General features: G+C 36.6%; 1 protein-coding gene across 4 annotated transcripts; it reads right to left on the bottom strand.

The window, feature by feature from the left end:
- Positions 1-370: 370 nt before the first annotated feature.
- On the bottom strand, positions 371-3,633 carry LOC149552821 (hypersensitive-induced reaction 1 protein-like). 4 transcript variants are annotated; one of them, XM_089788353.1, is made up of 7 exons: positions 3,552-3,633; positions 3,383-3,453; positions 3,079-3,277; positions 2,346-2,466; positions 1,946-2,037; positions 1,671-1,767; positions 371-1,071 (listed from the first exon to the last, which is right to left on the bottom strand). In XM_089788353.1, exons 3-7 carry the CDS (start codon positions 3,265-3,267, stop codon positions 710-712), a joined length of 861 nt encoding a protein of 286 aa, XP_089644479.1. In that variant the 5' UTR covers positions 3,268-3,277; positions 3,383-3,453; positions 3,552-3,633; the 3' UTR covers positions 371-709. The 4 variants fall into 4 exon arrangements, with proteins under 4 accessions (XP_089644479.1, XP_089644481.1, XP_089644480.1 ...); XM_089788355.1 differs by lacking the exon at positions 3,383-3,453 and having other exon boundaries at positions 3,079-3,336; XM_089788354.1 differs by lacking the exon at positions 3,383-3,453.
- Between the last annotated feature and the right edge of the window lie 17,571 nt (positions 3,634-21,204).

The raw sequence follows: 21,204 nt of genomic DNA, 5'->3' as shown, positions 1-21,204 counted from the left end.
ATCTATAATGTCCCCTTATAAGCACAAAAGTCAATCCAACAACAAATCAGTCACCCAGAATGGAAAAGGTGAAACCACCACCCATAGATCTTACTCTTCATTAGAAATAAAAATTCTGCCAGTATATAGTACATAGACTTGAATCGTGCCTAAATGTATCTCCACAGTGAAATCAAACTTAATGCATTCATGTCTATGTGAAAAGAATTTATATTCCCTTTACAACCTACACAATCTCTTAACAAGTACCTTACACACAGACGTCTGAAGGCATATGACATCATCACATTATTATATTGATGCATGTCAAATATCACAAAAACCAAAATAATATTGAAGACTCTAAAAGTCATCATCAAGCCATCAAGAATTGAGGTTAAGACTTTACGCCTTTATTTCTTCAAATATTTCACAATACAATCAAAATATTCATACCCTCCAAATATAATGGATGCAAAATCACAAGTAATATACGAATTTTCTAAAATCAGCGTTTCATGATACAAGATAAAGTACCAATATAATCTATAAAACAGGATATGTCTATGGACATAAAATGAACAACTGTAGAAGGCACAAAACAAAATATTAACATTGAAAATAAGGAAAGCTCGGAGCCATGCTTTTAAAATCCTCAACACAATATTGCCCTGTCAACAAACTTGGTTATCATGGATCTTTTCATTTTATTGACAGCAGAAGAGGTCGGTTACTCGTGAGAAAGTGACCCCTGAAGCAATCCATCTCTGATCTGCTGAGCAACATCACGAACAGCACCAGGTCCATGGGGTATAAAGACTGCTGATGACTTTGAATGTGCTCCAATCTCTTTCATTGTGTCAAAATACTGTGTCACCAACACCATGTCCATCACATCCTTTGCACTTGTGCCAGGCACATTCCCTGAAAAAGCAAGTACACTCTCTCTCAGCCCATCCACAATTGCTTGCCTTTGCCGAGCAATGCCAAGTCCTGATAGATATTTTGATTCTGCTTCTCCTTCTGCTCTTTTGATTTGTAAAATTTTCTCTGCCTCTGCTTTTTCATTTGTTGCTACTCTCATTCTTGCAGCTGATATAAAACAAGGAAATGAATGATCATAAACTAGAAACAATATTTACCTAGCTAGATAAACAGAAACAAAATATGAACAAAGTTGAGGATAAAGAATTGGTTTTCCTAAAATTATATGTTAAAAGGTGAAGAAACAATTGGTCATGTATTTTAGAGATAGACAGTAGCCAAGTTCTTTTAGAATTGATTTCAAGATTAATTTAAACTGTTATTAGCAATTCCTCTTGTAATGACGTCCTAAAAGAAAACAATCTAACGATTGAGGACATCTAAAAATAGACTGTAATGTTCAAATTGTTGACTCTAATAGGATTTGTGTGGAAAACAGAATGATAGTCCGACCTTACAAAAGCAATAAAGACCGAGATTAGTTTAGCTGTGTTAAAAGAGTGAAGACAAAAAAAGACATTGCTTATCAAAATAAATCCAAAGATACCAACAAAGATACTGAGTCAACGCCTCTGGAGTCTGGTGGTAAAGACACAATGGCTGGTTTTAGAAGAAACCTCTCTCTTCTAAGATTGATGTCAACGATCTCCAAAACTTTGAAATCAGAGGCCATGTACTACAGAATATGAAAGAGAAATTTGACTTACCTGCATTTATTTCATTCATTGCTCTCTTCACAAGCACATCAGGTTCTATATCCACAATAAGTGTTTGCACTATCTCATATCCATAGTTTGACATAGCCTGTAGACGTAATAAACCAAGACTGAGTCACTCTGCATTCTAATTTCTTTTAATATTTGCTTCTTTCAAAATAAGTATTACTAACATATTAAAGAAATAAATGTTTATAAAATAATTTCCAGGAAATAGTTGACAAAATAAACTACTAATGAAATTAAATGGTCTTGAAGTTCCCAACCTTCTCAAGTTCATCTTCAACAGCTTTGGCAATCTCACTCTTTTGCTCAAAAGCATCATCCAAATTCATCTTTGGGACAGCCGAGCGGACAACTGTAAAAGAAATTAGGATCAAGACAATTAGCCTAAATCCTCTTTCATAATTTTAAACTTCATGCGTAGGGGTTTCTCTTCTTCAATGTCTTAGACAATCAGATAATAAAAGTGGTCCAGGTTTTACATAAAATGAGAAAAGTAAGAATATGGATAGCAAAGCTTATAATTCACAAAATTAACCATGAATACCAGAAACAACAATTCATTGTTGTTATTTTTACTAAGCATTATCAGAATCACTAAAGCTATTTGAGAACCATATCTGCACAAACTACTCGTCTACAAAAACAATTCTCAAACTTTACCATCAAATACATAAGCCTGAATTTGTCCCCTTGTATCACTTAGCTTATAAAAAGCTTCACTGGCCTTTTCCAAAAGGGCACGGTATTGAACAGAGGCCACCACAGTCACAAAAACGTTGTCCTGAAACATTTTTAAAAACAAATTACTCTAAAAAACAAACAATCTTCTGTAGAAAATTCACCAAAACATTGTCCTGCAACAATTTATAAAACAAATTGCTCTCAAAATACAAACAATCTTCTGTAGAAGATTCACAAAAAACATTATCCTGCAACAATTTTAAAAACAAATTACTCTCAAAACACAAACAATCTTCTGTAGAAGATTCACAAAAACATTGTCCTGCAACAATTTATAAAACAAATTGCTCTCAAAATACAAACAATCTTCTGTAGAAGATTCACAAAAAACATTATCCTGCAACAATTTTAAAAACAAATTACTCTCAAAACACAAACAATCTTCTGTATAAGATTCACAAAAACATTGTCCTGAAACAATTTATAAAACAAATTGCTCTCAAAATACAAACAATCATCTGTAGAAGATTCACAAAAACATTATCCTGTAACAATTTATGAAACAAATTACTCTCAAAATACAAACAATCGTATGGGGAAGATTCACACAAACATCATCCTCCACCAATTTGAAAGACAGTTGTATCTTTTCTACATCTCGGTAAGATTAGGGTTTGACTGCGATCCTAATTTTACTAACCTAAAATTATACCTTGGTCTTTGTTTCACAGCGGACATCAAGCTGCTGTACTCTTAAGGAAAGATGACCACTGACTTGGGTCCCAAAAATCCAAGGCACGCAGTGCAACCCTGGCTCGAGCACTTCCTGAAACCGCCCAAATCTCTCTGTCATGGCCACTGTTGCCTGATCCACTTGTAAGCAGCAACATAACTGACCCATTTTCTTATTACTGTATACAAATGAAAAGAACACATGTACAGTTACTCTAACCACACAATGAATCTGTGCCTGTAAACATTCAGAATTGAAAATCAAAAACCCAAAAGCTTATTACCTAAACTGTCCCTCAAGAAGTTCTTTTACTAATATCTAATACCTTCCCCTTCGTACAGAATTTCTATATATCTGTATTGCTCAAGGATCAACCCAATTAATACCCAAAAAAAAACTCAAACAAAAACAAAAGCTAAAAAACAAAAATCGATAAGGGGAAAGTCGCTTACGAGATTTCCTATTATCTGTATTGCTCAGGGTTCAAGCCAGTACATGAAAAACTCGTAAGGATCCTAAACGTCTTGTCAAAGTGATTAGATTTGCCAATAATAATGATAAATAGTTGGATCATCTGGCCTTAGCCTCAAACTGCAAGTTGTTTACGTGGACCCACGATGCGCGTATTCATTCCAAATCGATTTCCTCGTCGATGTTACCTGGCAGTTGGCTCTTATCTGGATGAAACCCGTTGGATTTAAACTATTGACCAGGGAACTTTCCTCCCTTCTTCCCAACAGTCAATGTTGCGTTGATTATGATATTTTTGAGAGCATATCCTAATTCCCCTGCACATACGCATCTCTGGAAACGGATGAAGTTGATCCCCATATTGCTGTAATTATTTATTTTCATTATAAAATTTAATTATTCTCTTAGAAAGCTCAAACCTAGGAAAGGTAGTTTATAATTCAATTTTGAGAAGATTTGACATATGAAAAGGAAGAATTTTGGATGGTTTCTTATACAAAATTAGGATGAAATGTTTTTAATTTATAATATATTTTCTAAACTTTAAATAATATTATTTTAAAAATAATTATAAAACTATAAAAATTAATAACTAAAATGCCATCTTGTGTATTATGCTGCAAAAGAAGCATGGCAATGAATGGGAAAGAAAGGTATGCACTTAGCTTCATGCCACAATTTGTCCTTAGCCTCAAAAGGTAAATGTGTCACTTGTGTGAGGCTCATTTAGCCAAATGAAAAGTAGATGTGTCAATTGTGTGAGGCTCATTTAGCCAAATGAAAAGTAGATGTGTCAATTGTGTGAAGCTTGTGCTTTTGTTTTTCTTTTTTCCCAAATTTACTAACTTTAATGGTAGGTGTGTCATTTGTGTGAGGCTAATATTTGCTAGTTTTATTAAATATGTTGATAAATGAGTGAAAGTGTAATAGAAGTTAACAAAATTGTGGGGAATTGTTTGCATTAATTTTAAGGTTGTAGCATATAAAGTGATGTGGTAGCATTGAATGTTCAATGTTCATTGATGGCAAGGTCATGTAGCGGTTAGAATTGTCATCATTTTGTGTATTATTTAACTAGCAATCACATCTTGGTGTGCAATAGGTATGTCCGAAGATATATTGAAGTTCAATTATGAAAAAATATTTAAATAGAAGGATAAATAGAGAAAAATGGAATTAGTCTTTGTGAATAAGGGCGTCTACCTCTACCCAATTGTATCTATCTAGAACTTTATTTACCTCTCTCTATCTAACTCTAGCTACATCTCTTTATCTTTTCCTAGCCATATTTCTCTAGCTCTATCGAGCTCTCTCTGTCTCTTTCTAACACTCTCTATTAGTCTTTATCTCTCTATATCTCTAGCTATTTATGACATTCCCCCCTCCTCTCTCATTTACCCCATCTATAATTGGATTTCAATAATGAGAGATAGTTCTTGGCCAAGATCTTATCTTTCGACTATGATCCTTCGTCCAACAACAATGATTTGACAAAAGTGTTGTATATTGATTTTTTGACAACTAAATAATGTTAATTCAAATGAAAGTTTCTATCATTTCTAATGCATGTTTTAACTTAGCCATAATTTGAACAATATTGTGTCAAATTGTCTTAAATCATTTTAAAATTCTTAAATCTATCTTTACAATTAATTGAAGATATGTGGAAGGGGATATTAATTTTGAAATTTGAAATGAGTTGAAAGAAGATGCAATCCTAATGTGAGAACGAAGTATCTATTTTTTTTAAATAAGAAGTTGTTGTTATAAAATTAAGATGATAGAGATATAATGAGATACCAATAGAGGAAGGTGTTCAATTAGAGAGACAAGTAAATAATTGAGCTTTAACCTATGACACCAATCCAAATCAGAAAAATAAAACATCGTTGCAAATAATGGCATATAACTTAGATCAAGGAAAGGAAACACTACTGCAAGTAATGGAATCTAATCCATCTTAGAAAAATGAAACACACTGCAAATGATAACATCCAATGCACCATTGTCGAGAGATATTTTGCATGATGGGCACCATAAGCATATGTTTTATTTCAAGAAAGGACTTGATGTTAAAATATTTACAATAACTGAGAGGAGGGGGGGTGAATCAGTTATCCAAGGTCTGGATGTACCAACTGAACAAATAATCACTTAAACAACTTCGGATCTTATCATTCCATAACTCGGTCTCTACTATCAGCTTTAGTAACATCAACTAGTTGTCCACTATTCTAAATACAACAGACTTGTAGAATGTAAACATTGATCAGTAAAACACCATAGATAACGTCCACACAAGTTTGACACTAGGATTTAATGTAGAAACCCAATTTGGAAAAAAACTACCAGTAACATGTCACCAATTTTCACTCTTCTGAAGTGAGCTTTGTTAGGAGCCAACCATGTTAAAGGTTGTAAAACACATTGTTAAATGTGACCTTGTTAAACAATTTAATCACTCTATTAGGAGTGGTCTTATTAGAGAACTTTAGAACATTCCATTAAAATGTCACCCTGTTAAAGGATTTACATATGATTGTTAGGTCAACCTTGATTAAAAGACATCAAATACTATTTACAATGGTTAGAAAGCAACAACAGGTTTTGATCTGTCAAGTACAACTCACTTTGCATATATAGATCTAAATTTGACTCACATACACTATTTCACTGACTAGTCCTCATTGTCATTGCAATCTCTGATTCTCTTGGCAATCCTTCAAGCAATTACTCTCCTTCTCTTCTCAGCTCTTCTCAGCCTTTTGCTCAGGTTTGTCAGTCAATAACATTGGCAATTGCTCCAACATTTTACAATACTTTGGAACTCACAATCTTTAGGTTAGGCCCTTATACCTCCTTAACTAGGTAATTATGATCTTTTGTTGCTTAAACATCACCATAGATATTAGGGTTTATGATTAGATCCACCACATACAATGAATTTGATTGCCATCTTGTTTATCCTCTTCTTTTCTAGAAACTTCTTTTTGAATTCATTCCTTACATCATTTACCTAATCCTGTCCTAGCACTAAATGACCCAACTCATCAATCCTTATCTTCAACATGCTTTCCATATCCCAAGAAATTAATTTAGTCGATTAGAATTTATGACTTCTCATAAACTATTAAAATGTTGTTCCTCGGATAGTACTATGTTATGAAACTCAGTCATCACTGAGTTACTTGGTTGCTACTAAATTGCTTACTCGACACATAAACTGTCACTTGTGTAATACTATTGCTCAATCAACACTAAGTCTTCTCAGCTTGTTTTGGTGCTCAATCGACACTAGCATCACTTAGCATATACTTCATTTCCTTAATCTCTTGCTTTTTTGCTCGGTCAAGCCTATGCATTTGATCTATTTTTGATCATATCTTCAAGGCTTTAACATTACTATCTTCTTTACTTGCAACATGATTTAAACAATCACTTTATCTTGTCAAAGTCCAACTAATCAAGTGTCCATTTATAGTGTTCTCTTCATAACTCAACCTTTCCTCTAGATACTTTTTTTATTAACAACTTCTCAAATCCTCTTCATCAATCAAATAGATATGACACTCAAATCAAATAGAAAACTGTCTCACCAATAGGTTTGACATTTGTTGGCTCCTGATTTAACAACGATTTTAATTACCATGTAGCTAACAACAAAATGCTTCTAAGGGCAGCTAACTCCTATGATGGATACACTTTGTTTAGAACTTGGGCCAACTATAAGGCTAAAGTCCTTCTTCACTTTAGGCTCTACAAGACCTAGGCGAGTAGACCTTAGATTCCATTATGTTACTAGTCCGAAAAAAATATAAATTTGAATCTATATTAAGTAGATAAAATCCCAAATCTTCTATGCTTATGTAATGACAAAGGCATGAAATAGCTACTAACATGACCTATGAAATTGACAAGCTAAGCGTGGGTATCCTTTTCAACTCTACAAAATAAAAGAGAAAAAATTTGATTATGAACTATAATGTTAAACAATAACAGTAACCATGCACAAAGACAACTCATAACACCATATTTTGTTAACTAGGGAAACCCTAGCCAAGGGAAAACCCCAGTGGGGATTATACCCACTATATAATATATTGATATATATGTTCCTTGTTAGAGGACGGACCCTATTAAGAGTCAATGAGAAAATTTAGTACAAAGAGTCCTTGTTAGAAGACTTTGAATCCCTATTAGGAGTTGTAGTATAGTAGATGCAAGATGAGCCCACTGCCCAAACATGCTCTTCCAATTACAAGAAGAGTTCACTGCTCAAACAAGTAATCAAACTTCTCGAATATAGATTCTATAACTTCTTTCTTGTCTAATCTCTAATCTTCAGTTTGATCTTGGATCACAAAATAGCTTTACAAAACTTTGCATATACCACTTTCACAAAAGTTCGCATATCACAATATATCACAAAAGTTACCATTCTCATCAAAATATGTCTTTTGCATGAATACCATGCCTTTTCATAAATTGTTGCTAGTTCAGCTAAGACCATAATACACTTTTCCAACTTAGAGTAAACATCTAGGATGTTGGCCCTAATTAGTCAAGTAATTATTTTGTAAACAAAAAAATTCCTTTCCTTCAATTCTGTTGTCCTATTTTATTGCTAAAACACAAATATATATTTTCCATACAGTTTGTTCCGACTTCGAAAGTTATATTACTATTATTATTAAATATAATAATTTAATATATGTTATTATTATTATTATGACCTATAAATATAATATATTAATACATATATATGATTATAATATTATATTATTATGATTTTTACTATAATTATTAAATATATTATAGAAAACATATATTATTATTGTTATTATTATTATTATGACCTATGATCCATTTGGTAGGCTCCAATGCATCGAGAGGGGTCATAGGTTAACCTATGACCCCTATCGACGCATTTCATGACAACATATGTCCCTAGGGGCCCTAGGACCCCTAGGGATGCATTTGGTTTGTTCTAATGCATCGAGAGGGGTCATAGGTTAACCTATGACCCTTATTGACACATTTCATGACAACGAATGTCCCTAGGGGCACTAGGACCCCTAGGGATGCATTTGGTTGGTTCTAATGCATCCAGATGGGTCATAGGTTAACCTATGACCCCTCTCGACGCATTTCATGATAACATATATCCCTAGGGGTCCTAAGGGCCCTAGGGATGCATTTGGTTGGTTCCAATGCGTCGAGAGGGTTCATAGGCTATCGATGCATTTCATGACAACATATGTCCCTAGGGGCCCTAGGACCCTTAGGGACACATTTGGTTGGTTCGAATACATTAAGAGGGGTCATAGGTTAACCTATAACTCCCATTGATGCATTTCATGACAACATATGTTCCTAGGGGCCCTAGGAGACCTAGGGATGCATTTGGTTGGTTATAATGCATCGAGAGGGGTCATAGGTTAACTTATGACACCTGTCAATGCGTTTAACCTATGACCCCTCTCGACACATTTCATGACAACATATGGACCTAGGGGTCCTAGGGCCCCTAGGAATGCATTTGGTTGGTTCCAATGCATCGAGAGGGGTCATAGGTTAACCTATGACCCCTATCGACGCATTTCATGACAACATATGCCCCTAGGGGTCCTAAGGCCAATAAGGATGCATTTGGTTGGTTCTAATGTGTTGAGAGGGGTCACAAGTTAACCTATGACCCCTCTCGATGCATTTCATGACAACGTATGTCCCTAGGGGTCCTACGACCCCTAGGGATGCATTGGGTTGGTTCAGACGCATTGGGTTGGTTCTAATGCGTTGAGAGGGGTCATAAGTTAACCTATGACCCCTATTGACGCATTTCATGACAATGTATGTCCCTAGGGGCCCTAAGGCCCCTAGGGATGCAATTGGTTAGTTCTAATATGTTGAGAGTGGTCATAGGTTAACCTATGACCCCTCTCAATGTATTTCAAGACAACATGTCCTTAAGGGTCCTAAGGCCCCTAGGGACACATTTGGTTGGTTCAAATGCATTGACCCCTGTCGACACATTTCATAACAACATATGTCCCAAGGGGCCCTAGGACCCTGAGGGATGCATTTGGTTGGTTTGAATGCATCTACCCCTCTCAACGCATTTTATGACAATGTATGTCCCTAGCTGTCCTAGGGCCCCTAGGGATGCATTTGGTTGGTTATAATGCATCGTGAGGGGTCATAGGTTAACCTATGACCCTTATTGACGCATTTCATGACAACGTATGTCCCTAGGGGCCTTAGGACCCCTAGAGACACATTTGGTTGTTTTCAATGCATCAAGAGGGGTCATAGGTTAACCTATTACACCTATCAATGCATTTCATGACAACATATGTCCCTAGGGGCCCTAGGACCCCTAGGGATGCATTTGGTTGGTTTGAATGCATCGAGAGGGGTCATAGGTTAACCTATGATCCCTCTTTAAACATTTCATGACAACGTATGTCGCTAGGGGTCATAGGGCCCCTAGCGACACATTTGGTTGGTTCTAATGTGTCTAGAGGGGTCATAGGTTAACCTATGACCCCTATCGATGCATTTCATGACAACTGATGTCTCTAGGGGCCATAGGACTCCTAGGGATGCATTTGGTTGGTTCTAATGCATCAAGAGGTCATAAGTTAACCTATGACCCCTATCAATGCATTTCATGACAATGAATGTTCCTAGGGGCCCTAGGATCCATAAGAATGCATTTGGTTTGTTCTAATGCGTCGATAGGGGTCATAGGTTAACCTATGACCCCTCTCAATGCATTTCATGACAATGTAAGTCCTTAGGGGTCCTAAGGCCCCTAGGGACACATTTGGTTGGTTCTAATGTGTCGAGAGGGGTCATAGGTTAATCTATGACCCCTCTTGACTCATTTCATGACAACGTATGTCCCTAGGGGCCTTAGGACCGCTATGAATGCATTTGGTTCATTCTAACATGTCGAGAGGGGTCATAGGTTAACCTATGACTCCTCTCAATGCATTTAATGACAATGTATGTCTGTATGGGGTCCAAAGGCCACTAGGGACGCATTTGGTTGGTTCTAATGAGTCGAGAGGGGTCATAGGTTAACCTATGACCAGATGTATGTCATGAAAATGTATGTCCTTAGGGGCCCTATGACCACTAGGGACACATTTGGTAAGTTTTAATGTGTCGAGAGGGGTCATAGATTGACCTATAGCCCCTATCAATGCATTTCATGATAACGTATGTTCCTAAGGGCGTAAGGATCCCTAGGGATGCATTTGGTTGGTTATAATGTGTTGAGAGGGGTCATAGGTTAACCTATGACCCCTCTCGACACATTTCAAGACAATGTATGTCCTTTAGGGTCATAAGGTCCGTAGGGACGCATTTGGTTGATTCCAATACATCGAGACGGGTCATAGGTAGACCTATGACCCTTATTGACGTATTTCATGACAAAATATGTCTCTAGGGGCCCTAGTGTTGGAATTATAGATGGAGTAACTGAGAGGAGGGGTGAACCAATCACCACAAAAATAAATCCACAGATCCCTTAGATGTCTTTAATACTTATTTACTGCTAATACTCGATAAACATTGTAAGAATGCTATAACTCGATAGATTAACTAGTTATTGATAATCTAGCATTCATAATTATTAATATGCATGAAAAAGTTAAATAAAATGAAAACAAGAGATGTCAGATTTAACGTGGAAACCCAATATGGGAAAAACCACCAAGTAACTAGCTACCAATTTTTCACTCTTCTGAAGTGAGCCCTGTTAGGAGCCAACCTTGTTAAAGGTTACAATACACACTATTAGGTGTGACCTTGCTAGAGGATTTAATCACCCTGTTAGGAGTAGCCTTGCTAGAGGTCTTTAGAACAAATCAAGTGAATTGTCACCTTGTTAGAGGATTTACAAAATAGTTGTTAAACCAACTCTATTAAGAGATTTGAAATCACTACTACAATTGTTAGAAAGTAACAATGAATTGACCTGAATTAAGATGCAACTAATTTTGCTGATTACAAGTCTTTATTCATCATCATTAGATCCTCCTTGATCAAGTATAGCTTCGTTGTTCCTCAATGATCTCTGATCATTCTTCAAAATTTGCTTCCACAATAATCAATCGTCATATCACATCAAATCCATCTCTCACATTTAGAATTCGCAACTTGACTTCTTATTTATACCATTCAGATTATCAAGTCGGCTCATTCACATGTTACATTTACCAATAAACCATACATCAGTCATCTACAAATATTACTTTAGACAAATAGATGGTATCTCAAAAATCAATGAAATCCTTCACTGGTCGACCCTTCTCGATAGATATTGGTTCCAGAAATTTCCTAAGTTAACCGTCTTGACTCGGTTAACATTACAACTTTTACAAAATCCTTTGGTTACCGAGTTGACTCGATAAGAACTAAATTCTTTCTTTGTCCGTGAGAGATCGGTAATAACTGTTTCTTCCATATTTCCCTTTGATGATCAAGTGAGCTCAGTAACAACTAAATTTTTTGAAAGCTCAGTAACAACTATGTACTCGATAGACACTGCAAATTTTCTTTACTAACCTTCTAAGCTTGGTAAACTTTGTCCTTTACCTTGCTAACCAATTGAGCTCGGTAGACTCTGTCCTTTGCCTTGATGACCAACTGAGCTCGGTAGATTCTATCCTTTTCCTTGCCGACCAACTGAGCTCGGTAGAATTTGTCTGATGACTGATATGACATTTGTGTGACATCAAAGACAACACACAATTGAACAATTGTATCCAAAAATCTCCCTCTTTGGCATTGATGGCAACACAACATGTCATAGCAGAATGAAATTTGAAAACAGTCTTTACTGATAAAATACTTCACTTTCTTCTTCAAACACAACAAACTCCCTCTTTCATAATAACCTCTCCCTCTTACACAAACTCTTATTATATTGCAAATTTCAGAAAGATATGACAATATATTCTCCCTCTTTGACAACACATGCCAAAGACAACATAAATCAACTAAATAACATTGTACTTGATATACTAATTCATATGCAATATATTCATTACTTTGTTGCATCAACTGATAGATCTTCAATTCTGTTTTTGTTGATGCATCACTAAAACTATATTTTAGTGAGCTTCAAATAGGGGAATGACCCCTAACTTACCTCTAAGATACAAGAATGCATACTCAGGTAAAGGCTTTGTGAATATGTCAACAATTTGTTCCTTTGTATGGACATATTCCAATCTAATTTCCTTTTCTTGTACCAATTCTCTAACAAAGTGATACTTTATGGAAATATGCTTAATTTTTTAATGCATCACTGGATTCTTGGAGATATTAATTGCACTTGTGTTATCACAAAACATAACAACAGGTTCTTTGATTTCTTTCTTCATACCTTCCAATAATTGTTTGAACCACACAATGTTTGAACAGTTTACTATTGCTGCAACATATTCAGCCTCTACTATGGATTGGGATGTACAATTTTGCTTTTTACTTGTCCAAGAAACCAACCTTTTTCTTAGAAAGAAAACTCCTCCACTTGTGCTCTTTCTGTCATCAGCATTCCCTGCCTAATCTACATCAGTGAACACTTTTAAATCCATATTTCCTCCAAGTTTATACCATAATCCATAATCTTAAGTTCCTTTTAAGTATCTCATGATCTTTTTGATTGCCATCATGTGATTTTCTTTTGGTTTTGCTGAGAATCTTGCTACAATTCCTACTGCAAGGGTAATGTCTGGTCTTGTATGCACTACATATTGCAACTTTCCAATCATAGATCTATACAATGTTTGATCCACTTCCTTTGATTCATCATCCTTGGTAAGTTTCAATCCAGTACACATAGGAGTCCCAACTAGTTTGCAGTCTTCCATACCAAACTTTTTCAGTATCTCCTTAATGTATTTGGATTGAGTAATGTAGATACCATTCTTACTCTATTGAATTTGAAGACCAACAAAGAATTTAATTTCACCAAACATTGACATTTCAAATTCCTTGTTCATTTGTTTTAAAAAATCTTTGCAAAGATCATCATTTCCTGTGAACAACGTATCATCTACAAATATCTCTGCTAAAATAATCTTATTATCTAGTCCTTCCTTTATGTACAAACTATTGTTGTCATTAGTTATTTGAAAACCAATCTGAATAAGATAGTTATGCAATCTTTCATACCATGCTCTAGGGGCTTGTTTCAAACCATATAATGATTTGTGCAATTTGTAGACCATGTCCTTCTTGTTTGGATCAACAAAACCTTCAGGTTGTTCAATGTAAACCTCTTCATCCAATATGCCATTGAGAAATGCTGACTTGACATCCATCTAATAAACTTTGAATCCTTTGAATGTAGCATATGCAAGTAAGGTTCTGACACCTTCCAATCTTGCAACAGGAACAAAAGTTTCTCCATAGTCTACACCTTTTTCTTGAGAGTATCCTTTGCATACCAGTCTAACTTTGTTCCTTGATACCTTACCATCTTTATTTAGCTTATTTCTAAATACCCACTTAGTTCCAATCACATTCTTGTCTTTGGGTCTAGGTACAAGAGTCCATGTTTTGTTTTTCTCAATCTGCTCTATCTCTTCATTCATAGCTTCAATCCAACTTTCATTGTCTAGTGCATCTTTGACATTTCTAGGTTCAAAATCAGCAAGTAAACAAGTGCTTTTCAACTTACTTATTGTCATTGTTCCTTATTTTTATCTCCAATGATTTGATCTGGTGCATGATGTTTCCTAACATACTTGGCTAACATAGGATCCTTGCCTTTCCAATGACTTGCATTGTTATCCTTCTGTGTCTCAACTTCTAGTTCTAGATCTGGTTTCTTGGGCTCGGTAGATGTTGATTTAGTAGCTTCTGTTTGTGACTTAGGTTCTTGCAACTCGGTAGGCATTAGCTCGGTTTGAACTTCTTGTGACTCGATTACTGAAGACTCTGGAGTTGAAGATTCCTAATTAATAGGTATATTTGGCATTGTATTAGGTTCAATGTAAACAAATCTTCTATAGTCTTTAGGTTACCTTTTTCTTTCTTCTTTTGTTCTTTCTACAAACTCATCAACTTTCACATGTGCACTTTCTATGACTTTGTGAGTAGATAAGTTCAAACATCTATATGCTTTTCTTTTGCAAGAGTATCCCAAAAATATTCCTTCATAACCTTTTACATCAAATTTACGTTTTCTAGATTCTTTCAAGATGTAACATTTGCTTCCAAATACTTTTAGGTAACTTACATTGGGTTTGTAGCCATACCATAACTCATAGGGGGTCTTGAATGAGTCCTTTTTCAGCTATACTTGGTTCAAGGTATGAACTGCAGTGTTGATAGCTTCCTTCCAGTATTTGATAGCAATGCTTTTCTCAATCATTAAGGTTCTTGCACAATCCATGATAGATATGTTCCTTCTTTCTACTATTCCATTTTTTTCTAGAGTTCCAAGTGCTAAAACCTGTCTTTTGATTCCCCTTTCAATGCAAAAGTTATTTAGTTCATGTAAAATAAATTCACCACCTCTATCAGACCTTAAGCATTTAAGTCTTTTACCTATTTCCTTTTCTACTTTGGCCAAATACCATTTAAATTTTTCAAATGCTTATGATTTCTTTCTTAGGTACATGACAGTCATCATTCTTATAATCATCAACAAAAAGAATTAAAAATTTCTCACCAGTATAACTTTCAATGCCAATAGGTCCACACAAATCAGTATGCACAATTTCTAGAACTTCTTCAGACTGATAGTTCTTGCTTTTAAAACTAGTTTTTTCCATTTTATCAATTTGACAATTCTTGCATAGCCCAACCTCAGGTTTCTTTATGTTAGGAATGCCTCTTACTTTCTTGAATTTACTGACTTTTATCAAGTTTTCAAAGTTTACATGACATAACCTCCTATGCCATAACCAACTCTCTTCAATTTGAGCAATAAAACATGAACATTCACCAAGTTCAAGATAAAACACGTTACCTTTTATTTGAGTGCCTGATCCAATCAGCTTACCTTTGCCATCCAGCAGTCTTGCTTTTCCATGCATAAATTTTACTTTGAATCCATTATTGAGTAGTTGTGCCAAATTATGCTTTAGTCCTTCTACCCCAATATGCATTATCACATACAAGTTCCTTGGTCAGTGAGATTCTTCCTTTTCCTCTTATACAACAAGGTTCATTGTTACCAAATCCTACACTGCCACCATCATAGTCTTCAAAGTATTTAAACTTAGTTTTATCACCAGTCATGTGATGAGAACAACCACTATCTATGATCCATGTATCATTTTTTCTCACATGAGAAATTAGTGCCATTTCTTCTTCATTATCAAATTCATCTTTTACAGCTATGTAAACAATTTCATCTTCTTCTTCAGAATTATTAGAATCTTTTGCCATGAAACATGTTTTCTTACCTTTATCCTCGAATGATTTGAAGTCTTTCTTGCCATTGCATTTGTGCCGCTTTTTCTCATCCTTGTTCTGCTTATTTGGGTACCTAGCAGCAATAGGTCTAATTTCTTCACAAGAAAAACAGATTAGAGGAACCTTACCTTTGTATTTTCCTTTGCCTCTTGAATATTTCTTTGCCAGAAGAGCTTCAACCACTTCAAGATCACTATCTAAACTCTGTTCTAATTCTTCATCACTATCTAATTGAGGATCCTTTAACTTTTTTCCTTTTTCTTTGAGTGAAAGCTTGGCTTCAAATGTTGATTCAATGTTCTTGGCAGCTATAACATAATTGTCATAGTTGTCTAGCTCAAATGCTATCAATCTTCCAACTATGGCCTCTAAATTTATTTTATGATTTGCCTCACATCTTCTTTCTTGAATTGCAAAGACTCTGATTTCATAAATGGGAAGTAGAATTCTAAGAACTTTACTTATAATTATCTCCTCATTGATATCTTCTCCAAATGCTTTGATTGCACTAACACATGCTTTAACTCTTTCAATATACTTTGCAATGTTTTCATCCTCTCTCATCCTCATTTGATCAAATTTTCCTCTCAAACTTTTTGCTTTGGCTCTTCTCACATTATCATCTCCTCCATAGATCTCTTTCAGCTTGTTCCACATTTCAAAGGTGGTTTTGCAATCCTTGATGTCATCAAATTCTTCATAACTCAGAGCAGATGCTATATCTATCATCATGTTGTTGTGAGTCTTCTTTTTAGCAATATCATTGACAGATAATGTACCAGAAGGTTCTTCATATTTTTCATCAAGGTACTTTAGACTTGTATCACCAATAGAAGCCAAATGAAGTTTCATCAATCCTTGCCATGCTGAGAAGTTGTCCCTATTAAGTCTTAGAATTTTCATCTTATAAGACATCCTAACCTTTGGCTTAGATCCTTGAAATCTTTTCCTGCAAGCACGAAAAGCTCTGATACCAATTGTTGGAATTATAGGTGGAGTAACTGAGAGGGGGGTGAATTAGTTACCACAAAAAAAAATCCACAAATCCCTTAGATGTCTTTAATACTCGGTAAACATTGTAAAAATGTTGTAACTCGATAGATTAACTAGTTACTAATCATCTAGCATTCATAATTATTAATATGCATGCAAAAGTTAAATAAAATGAACACAAGAGACACCAGATTTAATGTGAAAACCCAATATGAAAAAAACAACCAAGTAACTAGCTACTATTTTTTCACTCTTTTGAAGTGAGCCCTATTAGGAGCCAACCCTGTTAAAGGTTACAATACACACTATTAGGTGTGACCTTGTTAGAGGATTTAATCACCCTATTAGGAGTGGCCTTGCTAGAGGTCTTTAGAACAATTCAACTAAACTATTGCCTTGTTAGAGGATTTACAAAATGGCTATTAAACTAACTCTGTTAAGAGATTTGAAATCACTGCTACAATTGTTAGAAGGTAATAATGAATTGACTTGAATTAAGATGCAATTGGTTTTGCTGATTATAGGTCTCTGTTCATCATCATTAGATCCTCCTTAATCAAGTATAGCTTTGTTTTTCCTCAATTATATCTGATCATTCTTCAAAATTTGCTTCCACAATAATCAGTCTTCATATCGCATCAAACCCATCTCTCACATTTAGAATTTGCAACTTGACTTCTTATTTATACCATTCAGATTATCAAGTCAGCTCATTCACATGTTACATTTACCAATAAACCATACATCAGTCGGCTACAAATATTACTTTAGACAAATAGACGTTATTTCAAAAATCAATGAAATCCTTCACTGGCCGACCTTGCTCGGTAGATACTACTTCTAGAAATTTCTTGAGTTAACCGTCTTGACTTGGTTAACATTACAACTTTTGCAAAATCATTTGGTTATCGAGTTGACTTGGTAAGAACTAAATTCCTTCTTTGTCTATGAGAGCTCAGTAAGAACTGTTTCTTCCATATTTCCCTTTGATGACCGAGTGAGCTTGGTAACAACTAAATTTCTTAAAAGCTCGATAACAACTATCTACTCGGTAGACACTACAAATTTTCTTTACTAACCTTATGAGCTCGGTAGACTTTGTTCATTACCTTATTGACCAATTGAGCTCGGTAGACTCTGTCCTTTGCCTTGCTGACCAACTGAGCTCAGTAGACTTTGTCCTTTGCCTTGCTGACCAACTGAGCTCAGTAGACTCTGTCCTTTGCCTTGCTAACCAATTGAGCTTGGTAGACTCTATCCTTTGCCTTGTTGACCAACTAAGCTCGGTAGACTCTGTCTGATGACTGATATGACATTTGTGTGACATCAAAGACAACACACAATTGAACAATTGTATCCAACACCTAGAACCCCTAGGGATGCATTTCATTGGTTCTAATGCATTGAGAGGGGACATAGGTTAACCTATGACACCTATCGATGCATTTCATGACATGTGTTCCTAGGAGCCTTAGGACCCCTAGGGATGCATTTGGTTGGTTCTAATGCATCAAGAAGGGTCATAGGTTAACCTATGACCCCTCTTGATGCATTTCATGATAACGTATGTCCCTAGGGGCCCTAGGACCCCTAGGGATGCATTTGGTTGGTTTTAATGTGCTGAGAGGGGTCATAGGTTAAGCTATGACCCCTCTCAACATATTTCATGACAACGTATGTCTCTACGGGCCCTAGGACCCCAAGGGATGCATTTGGTTGATTCTAATATATTGAGAGGGGTCATAGGTTAACCTATAAGCCCCTCTCGATGCATTTCATGACAATGTATGTCCCTAGAGGCCCTAGGACTCCTACAGATGCATTTGGTTGGTTCTGATGCATTGAGAGTGGTCATAGGTTAACCTATGACCCCTCTCAATGCATTTCGTGACAATGTATGTCCCTAAGGGTCCTAGGCCCCCTAGGGATGCATTTGGTTGGTTCTAATGTGTCGAGAGGGGTCATAGGCCTCTCGACACATTTCATGACAACATATGTCCTTAGGGGCCTTAAGACCCCTAGGTATGGATTTGTTTGGTTCTAATGCATCGAGAGGGGTCATAGGTTATCAAATGACCCCTATCGAAGCATTTCATTTCAACATAAATTTCTAGAGGCCCTAGGCTCCCTAAAGATGCATTTAGTTGGTTCTAATGCGTCGAGAGGGGTCATTGGTTAACTTATGACCCCTCTCGATGCATTTCAACATAACATATGTCCCTAGGGTTCCTAGGGCTCCTAGGGATGAATTTGGTTGGTTCCAATGCATCGAGAGGGGTCATAGGTTAAGCTATGACCCCTATCCATGCATTTTAGTACAATGTATGTCTCTAGGGGCTCTAGGACCCCTAGGGATGCATTTGAGTGGTTCTAATGCATCGAAAGGGGTCATAGGTTATAGATGCATTTTATGACAATAGATGTTCATAGGGACCCTAGGGCCCCTAGGGATGCATTTGGTTGGTTCTAATGCATCAAGAGGGGTTATAGGGTGGTCATAGTTTAACCTATGACCCCTCTCGATGCATTTTATGAAAATGTATGTCCCTAGGGGTACTAGGACTACTAGGGACACATTTGGTTGGTTCTAATGCGTCGAGAGAGATCATTGATTAAGCTATGACCCCTCTCAACAAATTTCATGACAACATATTTCCCTAGGGGCACTAGGACCCCTTGGGATGTATTTGGTTGGTTCTAATGCGTCGATAGGGGTCATAGGTTAACCTCTAACCCCTCTCGATGCATTTCATGATAACGTATGTCCCTAGAGGCTCTAGGACCCCTAGGGATGCATTTGGTTGGTTCTAATGCATCCAGAGGGGTCATAGATTATCCTATAATCCCTCTCGATGCATTTCATGACAACGTATGTCCCTAGGGGTCCTAGGGCCCTAAGGGACGCATTTGGTTTGTTCCAAATTGTCGAGAGGGGTCATAGGTTAACCTATGAACCCTATCGATGAATTTTGTGTAAACGTAGGTCCCTATGGGCCCTAGTACCCCTAGGGATGCATTTGGTTGGTTATAATGCATCAAGAGGGGTCATAGGTTAAGTTATGACCCCTCTCGATGTATTTCATGATAACGTATCTCCCTAGGGGCCCTAGGGATGCATTTGGTTGGTTCTAATTCATCGAGAGGGGTTATAGGTTAACCAGTGACCCCTCTCGATGCATTTGATGACAACATATTTCTCTAGGGTTCCTAGGGCCCCTAAGGACGCATTTGGTTGGTTCATATCCATCGAGAGGGGTCATAAGATAACCTATGACCTCTATTGATGCATTTCATGACAACGTATGTCCCTAGGGGCCCTAGGACCCCTAGGGATGCATTTGGTTGGTTCTAATGTGTCAAGATAGGTCATAGGTTAACCTATGACCCTTATCAATGCATTTCATGACAACGTATGTTCTTAAGGGCCCTAGGACCCCTAGGGACACATTTGGTTGGTATTAATGCATCAAGAGTATGTCCCTAGGGGTCCTAGGGCCCCTAGGGACCCATTTGGTTGGTTCCAATGCATTAAGAGGGGTTATAGGTGTCCTAGGGCCGCTAGGGACACATTTGGTTGGTTCCAATGCATCGAGAGGGGTAATAGGTTAACCTATGACCCTTATTGACACATTTCATGACAATGTATGTCTCTAGGGGTCTTAGGACCCCTAAGGATGCATTTGGTTCGTTCTAATGCATCAAGAGCGGTCATAGGTTATCGATGTATCTCATGACAACGCATGTTCCTAGTGGCCCTAGGACTGCTACGAACACATTTGGTAGGTTCTAATGCATCGAGAGGGGTCATAGGTTAACCTATGGCCCCTCTCAACACATTTCATGACAATGTATGTTCCTAGGGGCCCTAAGACATCTAAGAACACATTTGGTTGGTTTTAATGCATCAATAGAGGTCATAAGTTAACCAATGACCCTAAGCTATGACCCTCTATGATCCCTCTCGACGCATTTCATGACAACCTATGTCCCTAAGGGCCCTAGGATCCCTAGGGACACATTTGGTTGGACCCTTAGGGACACATTTGGTTGGTTCTAATGTGTCAAGAGGACTTATTTCATGATAATGTATGTCCTCATGGGCCTTAGGACCCCTAGGGATTCATTTGGTTGGTTCTAATGTGTCGAGAGTGGTCATAGCTTAACCTATTACCCATCTCGATGTATTTCATGACAACG

The sequence above is a fragment of the Cupressus sempervirens genome, chromosome 6, assembly GCF_028749045.1.
Source record: "Cupressus sempervirens isolate cs-2001-9-10 chromosome 6, ASM2874904v1, whole genome shotgun sequence".
In the NCBI taxonomy this organism is placed as follows: domain Eukaryota; kingdom Viridiplantae; phylum Streptophyta; class Pinopsida; order Cupressales; family Cupressaceae; genus Cupressus; species Cupressus sempervirens.
Note: the sequence above shows the minus strand (reverse complement) of the source record. Positions and strands in the feature narration are given on the sequence as shown.

Coding starts and splice junctions, on each gene's coding strand:
- LOC149552821 (XM_089788353.1), bottom strand. CDS start 3,267: ATGGGTCAGTTATGTTGCTGCTTACAAGTGGATCAGGCAACAGTGGCC. Junction 2,038..2,345: donor TCAGGCTTATGTATTTGATG/GTAAAGTTTGAG, acceptor TTTCTTTTACAG/TTGTCCGCTCGGCTGTCCCA. Junction 1,072..1,670: donor AATGAATGAAATAAATGCAG/GTAAGTCAAATT, acceptor GTTTTATATCAG/CTGCAAGAATGAGAGTAGCA.